We start from the raw sequence: 18,064 nt of genomic DNA, 5'->3' as shown, positions 1-18,064 counted from the left end.
TCAATGCGCTCGGGAAATTTCCAGATCTATCAAGGCAGGAGACAAAGTGGTTATATTCAAGTGTTGATCAAGTTGAGCGCGCAAGGCCGTCTTGCTCTCAGCCCTACGACGATCATGCCAAGACCTTCAACTTCATTCAATTTTGAGGCTCAATCGTTTCTCCGCTAGGAGGCTGTCAACTTCCAGGTTGTTTTACGATAAATCTTAATCCTTTCGCTGAACGGCTACCAGACCCTTTGCCGTCTCGGATATGAGAAAGCCCTTGCCTAGACCCTGTGTCTATTTTATGCGAAAGCCGCAAATGCGCCGTCTGATATGTTACCTGCACCTGTCCACCTGTCCGCCCTATACCACGTGCGGTACTTGGGCGAATGTTTACAAGAAGCATTGCGGCTGTGGGCCTGAGATGAACAAATCTGGGGCTTGGAGACGACCCTCGGGAGATGACAATGGCTCTTACACCTAAGCGCTTGGCCGGCGTGGTATCGCATGGATATTGGATTTTGGGGAACACTGGGGAAGAGATCCAACACGTTTCACGGCAGACATGGCGAGTCGGGTATAGCTTCAACATGGCTTTGCTACGAATCATCAAAGAAGTTCTTCGAACTATACTACTTCAAGTGCAGATCCCCCAAATCATCGGCAATGGAGATGGACTATAACCATACCTTTATCAGGTCAGACACTGCCGACCCTCTTTCTTCATTTGCAAACTTTGAGGGTCTTCTGTATGTTTTACGAAGATGCGGTATCTTTATATTGTAGTAGGAGTTACAGCTACGGTCCTCCGTCCAATTTTCTGCCTCCCGCAGTATGTTCCCCTCCAATTCCCAGGTACGAATCCTGTCGTCTATTTTCTCTTATGCAAGATATGCTAAGGACTCTCAGCGTTAGACAATACCACTATTGCAGCAACAAATCTTACTGGGGTTCCAGCTAGCTTTCCTTTCGTCATTGAAGGATGTGGTGCATACACAGGAAATCTGGTGGATGTACTAATTAAAGCCATCGCAGCACTCACGCCGGCGCTGAACGATGTGGGGCTTGGACTTGATAGTCATCATGGCTTCAGAGCACTGTTCAAAGATGGCGCAATTTCGACTTACGTCCGAGGCATTTTGCGGTCCATCGCTTCAGCTCAGCCATTGAAGGGTCTCAAACCAGATCCATCTGTGCCGTCTGCACCTCGCTTCGCTTGTGTCACACGCAGCACAGTAAGCCAATACAAGTTTCTCGAGCTCGATCCATGGGAGATATGCAGCCGGCCAGACGCTGGGCAGGCCTTTTACCTTGGAGGTTCCAGCTATATCTTCCTTTGCTCAAGCTTCTGGTGGGGCAGAATTGCGCCGCATAAGAACACTTGTCCTTCTGTCAGAGAAAACCAATTCTTAGGTGGCGGGGAAGCTCTCAGCATGTACTTGACCTACCTGGTCATTCATGAGATGGTGCATTTTTATCTGGGAAAGGCTTCCTTGGGGGCTTTCACTGATCCACCAGAGGTCTATCCCATTAACGATTGCGTGGCCTTAGACCCGTTGGACTCGGTCCACAACCCCCAGAACTACCAATTTTACGTTGCCAGTGAGTACCCTAGACCCTCTGTACTTGGGAGCAGCACTGACCAGACACAGTGGCTGAGCAAGGTTGCACCAAAGTTCCAGATCCTGACCGGCCTCCTTTCTTGTCAAACCAAAGCAAGAGTAGTCTGCCAGCATTTCTCCTCACAGACGCTGTAAACACCCAGCCATCTCTTGCTGCCGCCGTTGAAAAGCTTCCTACCGTGACGACTATCCCTGTGCTTGAAAGCCTGCATAACGATCCTGATGACAATTTAGGCCTCCAGTCCTATGAAAGCTGAAGATTTAGTAAAGCCTGATACTGCTGATGAGGGTTCGATGCCATAGTAATAGCATAATTAGCAGGCATTCTGTTGCTCAGTTGAGATCTCTCTGAGAAGCTTTCTGTACATGCATGCAATGATGATTGAACTGCTTCTCGCAATGCAATGGAGTTCCTCAATTGATTGATTGATGGGATTCGACTCGAGTGATTACGCTGAACCTTATCAATTACTTTACCTTCGTGCCATCGCACCTATTGCTGCAGAAGGCCACAGTGAGTGGACTAATGCTGGCTCTTAGCGTCGAAAATAGCCGCGTCTACTAAAGTAGTTGTATCAATACAACACTCACGGACAACATTTTCACTGCTCAATCCAAACGCAAGATGGTGAGACGCAACAATCTCTAAACTGAACGACGAGATACCTTAGCTGTCGCGACAAGGTAAGGGTGATTCTCCATCTCAGAGCAGCCTACTCAGCTGAGCTTGAATGGCCAGAGTTAGAACTTCACCCACTCCACGCCTCTCAATTTACATTCCTCTTCACCTCGACAAGCACTGTGCCAGCCAGGCACATCTGTTGAGATTTGCTGCAGCACCTGTGTTGAAGCTACCCCGCAGGTGGCAAATAGGGGTATAAGTAGCCCACTCAGCACTCTCATAGCTACCTAATCAATCAATCCTTCATATCCATTTCCAACAGGTTATGAGCCCTCGCGCAACTACTACGTTGTTGCAGTCAATCATTGATTCAATCTTCAAGTACCAAGTCCAGCTCAGTTGTGGCAACTCCGACGACTTTACCACTATTCCCTTACTTTTCTACTACGGCTACTACCCAATCAAGAGGTCAGAGCACGCAGAGATTACCACTATTCCACTACAGATACTACTACGGCTACTACCCAAGCAAGAGGTCAGAGCACGCAGAGGTCATTCAACTACAAACTTCAAGCCCGTGCCCAAGCAGTGGCCAGAGCTTTACCAGTCTTCCAATTAGCCAGTGCCCAAGAAGTGGCCAGAGCTTTACCAGTCTTCCAATTAGCCAGTGCCCAAGAAGTGGCCAAAGTAATCAAAAATCATTAGTGAGCCTGCTACAATGGCAATCAATTCAACTACAATTTCGATCTCTTCATTGAGCAAGTCGACTTTCTTTCGATATCAGTCACCAGGTCTCAAGTCGTGCTCGTGTCACGTAAAGGGAAGATCGGGTCTGTGCTCGTGTCACAATTAGTTATTATGGCTACCCATTGTGGTTGGAGGTATTTAGTTCGTATTAGGTTCGATTCCTAATGGCGCTGGTACAATGGTGTTGCGGTGCTTTTATTTCTCCCATGCTGCATCATGGGGGTGTGGTCAATGGTGCTGCATCATGGGGGTGTGTTGAGATTTGCTGCAGCACCTGTGTTGAAGCTACCCCGCAGGTGGCAAATAGGGGTATAAGTAGCCCACTCAGCACTCTCATAGCTACCTAATCAATCAATCCTTCATACCATTTCCAACACCATCCTTCACTCAGCACAACTGTTGAGATTTGCTGCAGCACCTGTGTTGTAGCTACCCCTCATGGTGGCAATCAGGTGGCAAATTAGCATGGGCTTCACATGGTATATAAGTAGCCTACATACCATTCCATAGTTAATCAATCAATCCTTCATATACATTTCCAACAACAATAGCCTAGATTTAGTCGGCAGAATGGCAGACATCCATAAAGATCGCCTCCTAGCGAGCAACGAGCTCCTATGGACCTCTCAAAAGTACTCGGACATGACTATACGTTGTGGTTCAAAGGAATACAAAGTTCACCGTTCAGTCATCTGTCCTCGCTCAACTTTCTTTGCCGCAGCATGCAATGGAGAATTCATGGTGAGTATCAGCTGGGAGGAAGATGGTCGCAAACCTGACATTGACTAGGAAGCAAAGTCTGCTACGATCACGATGAATGACGATGATCTACAGGCGGTTGAGAATATGCTGCTCTATCTCTATACGCTCGACTACCCAGATGAAGAAGTTCCCAACGTTCCAGCAGACCATGGAGCTATGGATAGCTCGCTCCCACCTCATTTGCGCACCATCTCAACGACCACCGAAGAAGACACAAATGTGGGCACGACTTTGGGGCTGATCGAGGGCACTACTCTACACGATCCCAGGATGATGAACCATGCTCTCGTTTACGCTGTCGCCGACAAATACGACATCCCTGAGTTAAAGGAACTAGCAAAGTGCAAGTTCCAGACTTTGGCCAGATCCAAGTGGCCACACGACGATCTTCACGCGGTTACCGAAATCGTCTTCTCTACGACACCTGACCAAGATATGGGACTTCGTCAAATCATCTTGGACATCTGCGCCGAACATTTTCAAGACATCTTGAAAGATGAAGGGTCCAGGGACGCTGTTCTGAACACCAAAGCTATCACAGTTGCCGTGTTAGATGCTGCAGTACGGAAGTACGACCAAGACACGGTGCTGTTGGATGGATTTTTAGCTAAACAAATCGAGCTGGAATGTGAACTTTTGGAAGCCAAAAAGGACGCACAAGTGGCTCTTGACCAAAAGGATGCCTGGGCGTCGCGGCTCGATTCTCTTCTCCAACGTGCCAATAATATCCAGAAATGCAGGCATTGTCAAGAACAGTTCCAGTGGACTCTCGAACGGTCTGGTTCTTTCGGTGGGCTCGGCATGCTGCTCAGATGCGCAAGTTGTCGGACGAAGGAGGTGTTGTGATAGCAAGATGTGACAAAAATGTAAGGGGAGCCAGGGCTGGCGGCCAGATCTCTTGCGAGACATAGTGCTTTCCTAGTTCGCTGCCCTCGTTTGTGGCATCTTCTGCCGCCCAAGGGCTAAAGGAGCAGACAGGAATTCCTTGATCCCATGACGGATAACATCCGCAATATGTATTGCAGCGAAAGCCATTTCACTTACTTTCTCCTCACTCTCTGCGGCCGGTGTACCTAAGGCCTTTCGTCTCAAAATCTCAATGTATCGAAGATCAGAACTGATGCAGAACCGTTGTGTCCAACACCATCTTCTCTTATCTTTCTCGCGTCCAAGAAAGCGAGCACTTACGCTGTCCATGTTTTTTTGCTTGGTCGTGCTTGCCAACACAGAACAAACTTCATTAGCCAGTGGTCAGCATACTACACAGCTCACAACATCTTTCTGCTTCACAGTACCACATCTTCTTCTCTCTTCCACCACGAGCCACCATCAATTCCTTCCTTCCCTCATCATCCATCCAGTCTCGAACTGCCCTCCCTCCGTCAGAGCCCGAAACATCTAGATATCCCACGGATATCACCAGATACCAAACAGGACCGATGCCCAAATTGCCGCCCTTGTGGCATCGGACCTCAAGTTGCCGGAATCCGGCGACTACTGCGATCACACGCTCGTGTGTGGTTCAAAGAAGTGTCGCCTTCATCACGCTATCATGTGCCCAAATTAGACTCTTCTTGCTAGAGGCCATGACGGATACCTCCGGGTAGGTTTCCCCTTCTACCGCGACGCGAGTATTTTGTAAACAAGCTCCAGGAGGCCGTCACTGTCGGATATCTAATGTTCGAGGACGACCCGGTCATAGTGGAGCGCATGGTGCGTTACTTCCGCAACCACGAGCACTCTGATGAGACTCGACCTCGGAGTCTACCCCATCTACCACTCAAACTCCAGGAACCCGAGCCATGGGCAACGCACGCTTCTATGTTCTTGCCGACAGATACATCGCTGTGGGCATTAAAGACCCCGCACAAGCCAATCTCGAGGACTGCGTCTCAGAACGATGGCCCCTCCTCCAAATTCCGCGAGCAGTCCTCCAGGTACCTTCAAGGACACTCCGCCATGACAAGGGTCCCCCGATTACTACAACAAAGTTCTTCGGAGACTGAAACAGCGCCAATATCCAATTTAAAAACGGTGAACTAGCCGTAGCCATCGATTCATCAACCAAAGCACGCTTGAACACTGTTGTAGATAGAAGACTTGACAAAAAGTGGTGCCAAACAGATACTGGGCCCGACTTACCGCGAACATACAGCTGAAAGCGTCATCCCCCCCCCCAAGCATTAGCTACGCACGACTGATTTTATCGAGGGGATAACGGATCTGGCGGAGGAATGCCGGAGAATGTCAACACTGGATTGGGACCCTCCTGCTTTTGGCACGAAAGAGAAGTGTAAAGTTATGAAGAACACGTGGCCACGCTCTGGGATGGCTTCGAGCAGTATGCTAGAGCGGACTATATCCCTTCAAGTGTTGCGAGTCAGCGATAAGGGGAGCTCAAATGGTGTGGGTCAAGCGTAAAAATGCGTTATTGACAGATGATGTGGGTGGAGACCGTGGCATTGCGATGGTTGTTGGGAGAACCCCCGTGATCTACAACATGACAGACTGCTTCAGTATAAGACGGTAACAACTTCCGGGCATTCGTGGGTGAGCGAAACGTCTTCCATTTGTCTATTTACCGAGTTCCGCAGCATCTAATCAGATCCACTACAACCTATCGCGATCCTCCAAATCCGGCACCGCCATGCTGCAATGATGCCGATCCCTGAAACCTCGTACACGACCAATTCCCTTCCATCTCCCTATCAAACACCCCCTAACCCTCCTCCCAGCTACCGACTTCTCCTTCCACCATCTCCGTATCCGCCTCCGGATCACACCTTCGCCTCGCCATCGCCTTCTCCCTCATCCTCTCCTCCCTTCCCGACATATCCTTCGCCTCCTCCAACGTCGTCCACACATAGTCCTTCTTCACACTATCATACCAAACCTTCTTCCTGCCAGCCACAGGATCGTGCGCCTGGCCTAAAAACTTGAGATCCAACACATTCATCCGTCCACTGAACCAGTATCTAGGCCACGGCCCCGCGAGTATCGACCCCTCATCCCCATCCCCACCATCGTCGTGGAACTTCGTCCCCGCGGGTCTCATCGGCATGTCCCGCTGGCCCTCTTGTCCGTACTCGTACACCAAAGCCGTCGGTGCGAAGCCGAGTTTCTGGCGCCGGCGTTCGAGGAGGTGGTCCGGGTGCCGCAAGCGTACGCCCCTGCTGCCGTTCTCGGGTTCGACCTCTTGGGATAGGTTGTGCGTGCTGTAGTAGTAGTAGTTGGGGTGGCGCTTGAGGGATTGGTCGAAGGGGTCGATGGGCGGGTATGCGAAGAAGGTTTGAGGGATTGAGTAGGAGGAGGGGGCGGGGAGTGGGGGGTGCGCGTGGGGGAAGGGCGGGTTGGTGTGAGGTGGTCCGTTCGCGGGTGTCGTGGTGGTGGATGAGGGTGGGGAAGTGGTCGTGTTGGGGATGTCGCGCTCGGCATGGAGAGATGCCTGGGCTGTTGTTGTTGATGTTACTGCTGGATATGGCGTCTTTGGGAAACCATTGGTACGATGGGGTCTGTCTGGGTGAGGCATGCTGTCTGTTATATTTCGCTCGTCACATCGAATGTCTTCGGACATTGGTGAGGAAGGATATTGTGTCCGTGGAAAATTGGTCCTTTGTAATCTACCCGAATGGCCACACCATCCCTCCGGGTTTGTCTTCGCTGTCGAGACGGAGACATCCTGCGACTTCTGTAGTGGCGGAGCGTGCCACAATACGTGTCTCGTAGCTTCAAGACCGGTACGTGGTTCCATGGTGGTGAAGCTTCGATGTATCATTTCTGCGCTTCCGCTTGGAATATTTCCTGGGGGTTGTAATGGAGTGTTGGTGAAGGGGTGAAGGGGTTGTGATAGAAGCAGTGCATTGATATATATATATCCAAGCGCTCAGGAAAATTGGAATATATCGAGAGAAAAAAATCCGACAATCAGGAAATTTTCAAACTCCGGTTTGAGTCATCGGAAAAGTGCATTAAACCTACCTGGCAGATCGAGCATCAAAGAGGAGTCTTGACCTCTTGGCCATGCTTGAGGAACGCTGAAAAGTGGTGAACGGTCTTGGCCTTGCTTCGAGAAACGTCGACATTGATGAAAAATCTTGGTCGCTTGGCCATGCTTCGAGAAACGTCGCGGTTGGTGAAAAGTCTAGGCCTGTCCGGGGAGTGAGTGAGAAAGACCCTTAGCTTGAGACTAGAACGTTTGAGAAGAGCTGAATTCCGAAAATGCGTCCCACCGGTACCGGCACACGGTAGCCGGCGGGGATGTGGATGAAGAGAAAACCGTTTGATCTATCCAGTCTACGGAATACACGTGCGTACAGGAGCCCGTTCAAAGCGCCGTCTCTTTTCCGAAATGCCCCGACTCGTCAACGTCCCATCGCACCGTTCCCAAGAAACCTTCCCGATAACCCCGCCGGACCCCAAATGTTACCTTCAGTCCTGCTGCTGGGTGTGCCCCGACTGCGCTCATTTTTGCTCCTTTCTTCCATCAAAGCCCAGCCGTTCATCCTCTGACGATCAATATGTTCGCGAATGAGGGAGTTCAGGAACGGGTTGTTCCTCGTGGAGGGCTTCAGTTTCTCCCATCGACTGGTCGACTTTACCGTGCCATGGGCATTCCACTCGAGCTCTAGGAGAGCACTGCTGTTGTCTACTTCTTCCTTCTGGTCATCAGTGGTTAGCTTCTTCGCCGGCATTTCATGTGCGCTGAGGGGAACTTACTGGTGATTTCGGCGGTGATGAGGGGACTGATGAGGGCGGTGTAGATCCCTCGCTCCTGGTCTGTCGCGAGGATGGGCTGGCTGAGCGATGCTCGATAGATCCTGTGATTCGGTGTTCTTGCGAAGTCTCAGACGGTTGGCCGATGCTGAGTGTTGGACTCTGCTCTGCCACGGATGGACACCCTAGATGCAGTTCGGGAAGACCGGGTCTCTTTGATACGAGTACGCTCCCCTTGGGTAAATGCGTAACTTGAATTATGCCCATTGGTGGTTGGTATCCTGGAAGTTCTGCTTTCACAGAGTCTTGTCTTGCCGTGGGCATCGCTACATCGAGCTCCTTGGCACGAGTTCCTCGTGCGGAAGTAGCAGTCTCGAGTGATACTGATCGTACACTTGTTGTCGTCGTTAGTCGTGTCGCTGTAGTTGCTAGCTGAAATCGAAATTCGTCCTGGAATTGACGGCGAACTTCTTCTGCGCTGAGCTGTGTCTTCTGCTCTTGCTGCCTTGACGAGCCTGCTTCAGTAGAAGGGACGGCTTGGCTGGTATTGCCACATTTCTCTGGCTTTGGCGGTGTGAGCCCAGATTGCTGGCTTGCTTGCTGTGGTCCTGCAGCATTAGTGGCGATCTTTGTATTGGCCACTGGATAGCTACTTGCCTGAATACGAGCTTTGAAACTGCTTCTAATCCTTTCCTGGCCCCTTGCTCTCTCTTCTGCCTCTGCTCTGAGTCTTTCCTGTCCATGTTTCAGTGCCGTTGCCCAAGGGTTAAGATCTTCAGCCTTCTGTCTTTTCCTCTGGCATTGGTATTCCGTTTCCATCTGATCACGAGTGCTCATCTGCCTGGTGTATTTTACTACGTTGCCGAGTTCGTGGTACAACAACACAGCTTCCTCTTCGATATCTTTCAGCCTTCTCCATTCTCTTAGTTCGCTAATTTCGTCGTGTCTCGCTTGCATATCGTTGATGAAGTGCTCGAAGCGCTGCTCCTTAGGGGTCATCAAGCGCCCATTGAAGACCCCCCATCTGTAGTATAGGGACCCCGTCGGCGGGAACGGTCCGGTGACTGGCGCTTGTGTAAAGGTCCTAAATCCTAGGTTACTTGACATCCAGCGCTAACAATGAGGGAACAGACTTACCTTTTGTACGGTTCACGTGGGTCAAGAGGATTCCGTTTCCGGTTCCGTGGTCGTTCCGCAGACGAGTCTGCGTAGGGATCTTTAGGCCAATTCGCGTAGGGATTCATCTTGTACATTGGGAATAGGCTGATACCTAGAGGATGCGGGATTTTTTTGATGTATATATAGATGATGATTCTCGCCGATGATGATTCGGAAAGCTCTTGCTTTTTTGAAGAAGAATTGAATGTGTGGAAGATCAATGAGGGCAGGGAAGAGAAAGAAGTTGGTCAATAAGTAGTTCCATGATCCCACGAGCCAAGAAGAGAAAAAGAGTCATATCAAATTTTTCAGCGCCAAGTGCTCCAGTCATGGAAGCAAATCTGCTCAAACGAGGCCAGTATAATGGAAAATACAGCATTCGGGTGCGCCAAAGAAAAAAATCCATGATTTACGCTGAGGGATATACTCAATATATCTCTTGGCGAAGTAAATGTTCTCGAACAGGACTAGTTTGGTGCTTGGCGATAGAGATCCATCACTTCTGCCTTCGAAAGCATACAGGAGAGAATTCATTTGGAGGAGTGTTTTGAGGTTCTCCAGCGGGTTGAGTTGTGTAATGGTAATCATTTGTCAGTGGTCAAGTTGACCGTTTGTCTCGCCGTCTACTGTTGAAGGAACGTTTATAAGGCCAGGAACGGGTCGTTCCGGCGACACGTGATTCGTATCTAATGGCAGCGAATCATTCACACTCGTAGCAGTAGTATCACAAGAAATGAGTACTTGGTCAAACCCTTATTATCGTAGGATTGGAACCCTTGGGTCGAAGCAAGAAGACCTGTCCGGCTCTGAAGATCTTGACAAGCGCGAAAGCGGCTGCGGTTAATGGAGATCAACAGATGGAATTCTCAGCCGGATGAGTCTCCGAACGCGACGTTCCAGCGAAGATGGGCAAACTCCAATAATTCATGATTCTGGAAGGCCATTGCAGCAAAATGCAACAGTAAACGGGCCATGAGCTCCACAATTGCCTTTACAGGTATGCAGCCTCCTGCTTTCAGTCAATTCCAGTCGCCACGATTCGTTTTGCGCGTAGAAGGGATGGGACGGCTCGAACAACGGGTAAATTGGCGCATATACTAGGCTTGCGATCCTGGTGGGACAGTGGGGGCACTGTTTCTGGAGCAATGTTGTTATAGCTCCAGCCTTTTTCCTTTTCAACCCTCACCAGCTTGGACGTTCCTCATAACCGTTCCTGGTAAAGTTGCTAGCAGTTTCGCATTTCAACCATGCTCAACTTATCACTACATGGGCCCGTCAGCCTCCCACTCCAGGCTGGTCCATCGCCCGTCATTCCTACAGCCCCAGACTATGGCATATGCGATCGACGGTATGGAGAACACTTGACACCTCTGCTCTGCGGTTGGGCAGCAGAAACACTGATTAAAGGCGATTCGCTTGTCCCGTATACTGTACGTGGTGGTGTCCCAGGCCCTCAAACTCTGCCATACACTGCCATATTTGGTGAGTAGCCGCTGTCTTCGAAACCTCCTCACCTTTCTTACAGCTGCTGGGCAGGGAACTGCAAGATATGGATCGAAATAGCAGGTCCGGCAACCCCACGAATCTATGAAGCTGTTCCGAATGAGATCCGAGAAATGGCAGGATGGGTCATAGAACAGTGTGTCGGCGGCAATGGAAGGGGCTATGGTGGCTTCGCGACAAAGGATATCAGCGAACTTACTGCCTATGTCACGGAGCCAGATGCAAATATCGGCGGAATGTATCGTAAGTAAGCTTTGCAAAGAGCTTTGCATTCAGAGTTCCAGGCTGAATTCGGCCGCAATACCACAGCAATCTCGAGTGCATTTCTAACCGTTACGGTGACGGGCGCTTGGGATCAGTCAATTATGCCGCCTTCCCCAGGCAACTATGACCCATCGATCGCACAGCATCTTGCAGATGTCGAAATCGACGCGTGGCATAAAGCAGCTCCTGGTAGTCCACTGCGTCAGGACTTTGCATCTCGCCAGCAATTCTTCACGAGGCAATCCATGCGTATGCAAACAGGTGGAAGCAGTATCACTTGGTGGGATTCGAATCCGCGGATAGCAACCTCGGAGAAGTAACGTAGTCGAGGATTTCAAAAAGAATCAAGCCCCAAGTTCTTCATGGTCTGTCATTTGGGCCCTTGTGCTTTTGTCTTCCGATACTTTGTCCTAAATACTTCCATAGACTTCATGTCACATTCTTCAGTATCGTATGGGTTGAGGATGTACCACTCCTTGCCCCTGCACTTTTTAGGATAAGCGTTGAGATTGCCCCCACTGAAGTCGTGAGTGGTCAAGTCTCGAAAAAGCATTATGTCATACTCCTTAGGGATGAAATTGACGGGGTCAACGAAGACACTGAGAGTGACTTTCTTGTCGGTGCTGGCATCAACGATACGAACATCACGCTTGAGGGGCGCTGTTGTGGGCTTTACTGTGGAATTGCTCACGTACTCAATCATAGCAAGGATGTTGACTTGTTTGTTGCGTGTGGCGTTGGTTCCTGTCACAGATGCCAAGGTTGACAGCTGCAAAGGCGACGGAACTTGTTCGGGTGAGGCCCGAATTTGGGCAGATTGAGGTCGTGTTATCGGGATGTTGGGCGTAGAAGCACTGCTGCAGTGGTCGTCAGTAGACCTTGGTTGGGCGTTATCGTGTTCTTTTTCTCTCGTCATCTTAGCTAATGGAGTCTCGCGAAGCCTCTGGGCTTTGCTAGCCAGTGAAATTAGGTCTGGATCGAGATCCGGCGGGGCCATTCCTCTCTTCCTCTTCGTTAGCTCCGCCATTGCTGACTTCGCAAAGAACAAGTCTTTACTGCTGGCGATATCCTCATGGGTCTCGGTAGGACTAGCCCTAGGTAGTGAACGCTCTGTCCTGATTATGTCGACTTCGTTGCTTTGATCTTCGTCTTTGGCAGATACTTGGTCCTGTGGACCTGAATTACCTTCCTCAGCACTTGCAGAAACACTCTTTGGGTCGGTACTACGATTGTAACGCTGCTCTTCGCCGATTGAGTAGAAGTCAGATATGGCGAGATAGCTAGCCCGAGTCAGAAGCAGCGATCCCGGATTTCCCGCAGACAGCTTACAAGACGTCTCCTTCCCCACCCAACCGTTTCCCCCTCGCTAGATTATACTCCTTGAGAACGACATACGAGCCTTCCCGCACATTGAACGTGGTGAGCCACTTGTGTAAGCGGCGCTTTACAACAGCTGATAGATTAGAAATATCAGAACAGTCCTCATTAGGGTAGAGATGGCGAGTATACAAACCTTGTATAGTCTTTTCCCTATCTGTCAGATGCATACGATACGCCTCCAGGCCGGATGACTCGGTAGCAGAAGGGACTTTTACGGTCGAGATCTTGTCCACTAGAAGCTTAATGTTGGGAAAACAAACTTGGGTGCGGACAAGCTCTTTGATGATGGGCTTTATGTAAGATGCTGAGTCCTCATCATGAGAAGCTCGAGCTGGGCCCCGGGCTACGTAAGGTGTTTCATTCCCAAGACCGTTTGCGTTGTGGTCTTTGATATCCATGACGCGTCCATGTACATACAAAAGTAGATTCCAACTGATCTCGACCTTGGGCAATACATATCTGGCAACATCGCTCTTCCTTCACCTGATATAATTGGTGGCGGAGATTACTGAAAAATCGTGAAATGCTTGTCCAACACAAATTGACATCTCGGCCTATCCCCGGCTAAAATTTGACGGAATCAATGCCTATGTCCATGCCTACAATGAAGAGGTCTTGACGGGCACCTTTCTATTTACCCCGCTGTTGCCCCTTTATATGCAGCAAAAGATTCCTTTAAGCTCAGGATTGAAACATTCCCATAAAAGTCTCGAGGATATCATTTATGATCTTGCACAATTTCACATCTACAGCATCTCCTTTGCACCGTTGAGGAGACGTGGGTCTTGTAGGGACGGTGTTTGCCTGACGTCTGATCCCGAACTTCGACTTGCTGTTCATGTATCTCTCGCTGTTTAGCTCGATTTCATCCTTCTTGCCCGCGTGTCCATTTCTCATCTTCATCTTCCTCGCCCTCGAACAATGTCTCCCCACCCACGCTACCCTCTCCCTCCCTACTATCCAAAAGTTCCAGCGTTGCTGCACTAACAGCTTTATCGGTGTCGGTCCTCGCCATCCTGCGCTCCAACCACTTCCACATCCTATCAACCCTCTCAATCTTCCTCAAGCGCCCAACCTTCTCCCTCAACCCCTCCACGACGTCCCTCCATTCCCCACCCCTCAGCCTATTAACGACATGCGGTCCGTATATGCGGATGCCCACAAATATGCTAATGATAACGAGAATGAAGCCAACCAGAGCAAGGATGATGGCGAGACCGAAGATGATTTCCTTAAGAATCAGCCATACTTTGGCGGGAAACTGGTGAAACATTTCGCCCAAGGAGGGATAATGGCGGGGAAGGAGGGCGTGTAGGGAGGTCGGCGCCATTCTGAAAGATCTTGTTATGTCAAGAATGGTGGATTCCTTGTCGAGGTAATCACTATCAGAGATGGTAGGCGGCTTGTCGTCGGACGGGTAGATGCTTGATGTACAAGTGGAAGGTTCTTATAGAAAGAGCGCTGGATCAGCGCGACTGCTATTTCTCTTCTCTGATGTAGAACTGAATCCTACTGACACAGCCGCGAGGGGCAGCAGCCTCACTGGGAGACTTGTTGAAGCCGCAAGACGAGGCGCGGAGGCGGAGGCTGAGGCTGAGGCTGAGGCTGAGGAATTTACGGGGAATTTACACTTTAGTGCTAGGTCAGATTGGTCTAGCAGCATCAAAGTCTTGGCGTAGTGAGAACTTGACTGAGTAGTCGGTGTCTTGCATTTTCGGAGATAGACAGGATGCTTCCAGGTGCAACACGTAGTCGAAAATAGCCAGTCTTGATGTTTGATTTTCATGTTGTCCTTTCTCATGCACTCATCTCATCCCTCGTTTTCTCATAATCACATTTCTATCAAAAGAGTGCAGGCGTCATTGTGCAGCTGGGGCTGACCAATGATCTCCACCCGCCGGGCGCCTACTTCATGCGTCGGGGGCGGCCATTAAATGTCTCCAAGAGGTCGTACTCGTTGCAGAAGTGCAAAAGACCAGTCTTACCAGCGTTATCTTCTTACCAGCAGAGTCTCGAAGAGTCAACATTGGGATGACGAGTTCGACGAAGATATCAATCCCGACTCCGACGCAGCCTTTCTCCGCAGGCACCGGTCAATCGACCGAGACAATTCTGACACTGGACAGCAAGTAGCCAAGCCGGGGCTCCTCCAGCGGGTCTTTACTTTAATGTCTCAATTGCCTCTTCTGAGAGGTTTCTCGTCAACAAAGGATGCAGCATCCTACGGTGCCCTACCTAACCAAGGTTCGAGATCCCAGTCCGCAGACTGGGACTTGGCAGACGATCTACCACTTGCTGCTACCAGTGAAGACGAAGATGAAGGCGACCAAGTCGTTAGTATCGATGATGATGAGGATGTCTTGGATCCACCGGACAACTCACCCTATCCACAAGTGCGTGCTTCAGTAGTCGCGAGCGATGATATCTCTGCTTCGATCAACACCCCCCGAATGTGGATCTTGTCTTTTTTATGTGCTCTGCTGGGATCTGCAACGAATCTTTTCTTCTCTCTTCGTTATCCTAGCGTCGCAATCACCCCAGTGATTGCGCTGGTCATTGTGCATCCGTTGGGACGAGCTTGGGATCGGCTGCTTAAATCATCGGACGATCCTGTGGAGACTTTTGAGTATGGTAATCGAGTCCGCGCAGTCAAAGTACGGGATCCCGTACTTTATCGCTCGAGAATGTTGCGCCTGAGACGTTGGCTGGCCCAGGGCCGTTGGAATGGCAAAGAGCACGCTTGTGTAAGTAGATCTCAGGAGCATGCCTCCCTACTGTTGCCAGAATTGGGGCCGGAAATTATTTTTGGAGAGCAGCATAGTTCTTTTTGTTGGTCAGGTCTATTTCATGACTCGATTCTTGCCTTGAAGAACCTACGCTGACTCGGAAAACTGTGTAGGTATATATCAGCAGTAATGTAGCATTCGGGTTTGCTTTCGCCACTGATGTATGTGCTGTCTGACTTGCTACTTTATAATCTGATAAGTTTCGAGGTCATCGTCGAGCAATCTAAATTCTATCACCAAGATCCAAGCATAGTGTACCAGCTTCTCCTCACCATTTCAACCCAAATTCTGGGCTACTCTTTCGCGGGGCTTACACGTCGCTATCTTGTTCGACCGCCTTCTATGATTTGGCCAGGTACTTTAATGTCTACTGCAATGTTCACTACCATGCATAGCTCGGAAAACAAAATTGCTAATGGCTGGATGATCTCGCGCTGGAAATTCTTCCTTCTTGTCTGGTCTGGAGCTTTAGCTTGGTACTTTCTGCCCGGTCTGTTGATGCCTGCCCTGAGCTATTTTAGCGTTGTTACGTGGTTTGCTCCTAAGAATGTTGTCGTTGCAAACCTGGTGAGCTGCTCTCGGGATTGAAAACAGACATTGTCGCTGTCACTGACAGCAGCCAGTTCGGCGTCTCCTCTGGATTGGGGCTCTTCCCAGTGACATTTGACTGGGCTCAGATAGCCTACATTGGATCTCCTCTGTTGACTCCTTGGTGGGCGGCGGCTAATGTAGTGGGAGGACTCGTGATTGTAATGTGGATCATGGCTCCTATTCTTTGTGAGAAGACTCTGTTTAGATATCATGGGACACAATTACTAAGGAATGTTGGACTACAGAAACGCGCTTTTCTCTTCTTTCATGCCCATCATCTCATCTGCAGTGTTCGACGACACCGGCAAGCCGTATGATGTCAGCAGAATCCTCACGAAGGACTACCACTTCGATCACGAGGCCTACACTAAATACAGCAAGGTCTACCTGCCCATCACCTATGTCTTGTCTTATGGCGTTCAGTTTGCAGGTCTCTCGGCTTTAGTCACACATACCATCTGCTGGCATGGCCCAGACATATGGCAGCAGTCCAAGAAGTCGTTTTCCGGAGACGTCCGGGAAAGCAAAGATCATTACCAGCCGGTGGCGTCCGGCGTGAGAAGTGCAAAGTCAACAACAAGCACCCACAATGGCCGCTCGACAACAGAGCCAGACTCCAGTGCTGCTAGTATAGGCAGCGAAGACTTCCATTGTCGTCTGATGCAGCGCTACGAAGACGCTCCGATCAGTTGGTATCTTGCCACGTTTGTAGGAATGCTTGCTATTGGTATATTTGTCGTCGAGTACTACCCTGTCTACCTCCCATGGTATGGTCTACTGCTCGCCGTTTCCATTACCGCCCTCCTCTTCATACCGGTCGGCATCGTCATGGCTATCACGAATCAGCACAGCAGTCTCTATCTAATCTGCCAAATCATCTGCGGATTCGTCTTTCCAGGGAGGCCTGTTGCTAATATGGTAAGTCCCAATCACCAATGCTCCCAAAGTAGTTGAGCACGTCACTGACCATAAACGACCGTCACTTTTTACAGGTCTTTGTCACCTACTGCTATATTTCCTCCGCCCAAGGCATCAAATTTTCCTCCGATCTCAAATTAGGCCATTACATGAAGATCCCGCCCAAGCTCCTCTTCAAAATCCAATTAGCCGCCACCCTTGTCTCCAGCGTTGTCCAAATCGGCGTCCTAAATTGGATGTTCACCTACATTCCAAACATCTGCACTCCTGAAGCAATCAACGGCTTTACATGCCCCATAGCCCGGGTGCACTTCAACGGTTCCATCCTCTGGGGCGTAGTAGGTCCGCAACGCTTTTTCGGCCAGGGCGCTCTCTACAGACCACTGATCTGGGCATTTCTAATCGGCTTTATCGCCCCAATCCTCATGTGGCTAATCGGCCGCCGCAGCATAGCCAGCAGCTCATGGCGCAAAATCAACCTCCCCGTCCTCTTTGGCAGTCTAAGCTGGATACCGCCCGCCACGGGTCTCAACTTTTCAGTCTGGGCCCTCGTCTGCTTCCTCTTCAACTCGCACCTGCGCCGGCGCGCTCCGGCTTGGTGGGGGAAATACACGATGACGCTTTCCGCGGCGCTGGATTCGGGGTTAGCGTTCGGGGTCTTGGTGGTGTTCTTTTGCTTTTTGTATCCCGGGTGGGGGTGGCTGGGGAAGTTGGAGTGGTGGGGGACGAGCGTTTACAAAGACGGGTGTGACTGGAAGGGATGTCCATATAAGACGTTGGCGCCTGGGGAGCATTTTGGATTAGGAGTGTAGGCTCTGTCATCTGGCAGGAGACCAGCACAACGCCAGGTCTCCGTTGATCCTCCCACTCGTCCTTTAACTAAGCCATCATAGCCATGAGAAGCAACACTATTGTTGTTATATTGCGGACTTGGAAAATCAGGGTCTGGGACTCGACCTCTTCGTAAGATACCTTCGAGCTCCCAATTGAGCTGCTAAGCCCACTGCTTTGGTTTC

At 50.2% G+C, this 18,064-nt stretch overlaps 8 protein-coding genes across 8 annotated transcripts; 4 read left to right on the top strand and 4 right to left on the bottom strand.

The window, feature by feature from the left end:
- Positions 1-746: 746 nt before the first annotated feature.
- Positions 747-1,861, top strand: HO173_006736 (uncharacterized protein; the record flags this gene model as incomplete). Its single annotated transcript, XM_037308644.1, has 3 exons — positions 747-837; positions 892-1,584; positions 1,635-1,861. The coding sequence occupies 3 exons, from the start codon at positions 747-749 to the stop codon at positions 1,859-1,861; spliced, it is 1,011 nt and encodes a 336-aa protein (XP_037164487.1).
- Positions 1,862-3,543: 1,682 nt separating this feature from the next.
- On the top strand, positions 3,544-4,581 carry HO173_006735 (uncharacterized protein; the record flags this gene model as incomplete). The annotated part of the gene is made up of 2 exons (XM_037308643.1): positions 3,544-3,714; positions 3,763-4,581. The coding sequence occupies 2 exons, from the start codon at positions 3,544-3,546 to the stop codon at positions 4,579-4,581; spliced, it is 990 nt and encodes a 329-aa protein (XP_037164486.1).
- A 1,873-nt stretch (positions 4,582-6,454) lies between these two features.
- HO173_006734 (uncharacterized protein) lies at positions 6,455-7,486 on the bottom strand (the record flags this gene model as incomplete). The annotated part of the gene is made up of 1 exon (XM_037308642.1): positions 6,455-7,486. The coding sequence occupies one exon, from the start codon at positions 7,484-7,486 to the stop codon at positions 6,455-6,457; it is 1,032 nt and encodes a 343-aa protein (XP_037164485.1).
- A 610-nt stretch (positions 7,487-8,096) lies between these two features.
- HO173_006733 (uncharacterized protein) lies at positions 8,097-9,701 on the bottom strand (the record flags this gene model as incomplete). Its single annotated transcript, XM_037308641.1, has 3 exons — positions 8,097-8,393; positions 8,452-9,532; positions 9,586-9,701. 3 exons carry the CDS (start codon positions 9,699-9,701, stop codon positions 8,097-8,099), a joined length of 1,494 nt encoding a protein of 497 aa, XP_037164484.1.
- A 1,152-nt stretch (positions 9,702-10,853) lies between these two features.
- Positions 10,854-11,693, top strand: HO173_006732 (uncharacterized protein; the record flags this gene model as incomplete). The annotated part of the gene is made up of 3 exons (XM_037308640.1): positions 10,854-11,088; positions 11,143-11,352; positions 11,419-11,693. 3 exons carry the CDS (start codon positions 10,854-10,856, stop codon positions 11,691-11,693), a joined length of 720 nt encoding a protein of 239 aa, XP_037164483.1.
- Positions 11,694-11,743: 50 nt separating this feature from the next.
- HO173_006731 (uncharacterized protein) lies at positions 11,744-13,151 on the bottom strand (the record flags this gene model as incomplete). Its single annotated transcript, XM_037308639.1, has 3 exons — positions 11,744-12,653; positions 12,703-12,826; positions 12,887-13,151. The coding sequence occupies 3 exons, from the start codon at positions 13,149-13,151 to the stop codon at positions 11,744-11,746; spliced, it is 1,299 nt and encodes a 432-aa protein (XP_037164482.1).
- A 467-nt stretch (positions 13,152-13,618) lies between these two features.
- HO173_006730 (uncharacterized protein) lies at positions 13,619-14,539 on the bottom strand (the record flags this gene model as incomplete). The annotated part of the gene is made up of 2 exons (XM_037308638.1): positions 13,619-14,199; positions 14,257-14,539. The coding sequence occupies 2 exons, from the start codon at positions 14,537-14,539 to the stop codon at positions 13,619-13,621; spliced, it is 864 nt and encodes a 287-aa protein (XP_037164481.1).
- A 1,858-nt stretch (positions 14,540-16,397) lies between these two features.
- Positions 16,398-17,860, top strand: HO173_006729 (uncharacterized protein; the record flags this gene model as incomplete). The annotated part of the gene is made up of 2 exons (XM_037308637.1): positions 16,398-17,048; positions 17,123-17,860. 2 exons carry the CDS (start codon positions 16,398-16,400, stop codon positions 17,858-17,860), a joined length of 1,389 nt encoding a protein of 462 aa, XP_037164480.1.
- Between the last annotated feature and the right edge of the window lie 204 nt (positions 17,861-18,064).

This window comes from Letharia columbiana (assembly GCF_014066305.1).
Source record: "Letharia columbiana isolate WasteWater2 chromosome Unknown Sc0000020_s0, whole genome shotgun sequence".
NCBI classification, from domain to species: Eukaryota; Fungi; Ascomycota; class Lecanoromycetes; order Lecanorales; family Parmeliaceae; genus Letharia; species Letharia columbiana.
This window is presented reverse-complemented; position numbering and strand designations above follow the sequence as displayed.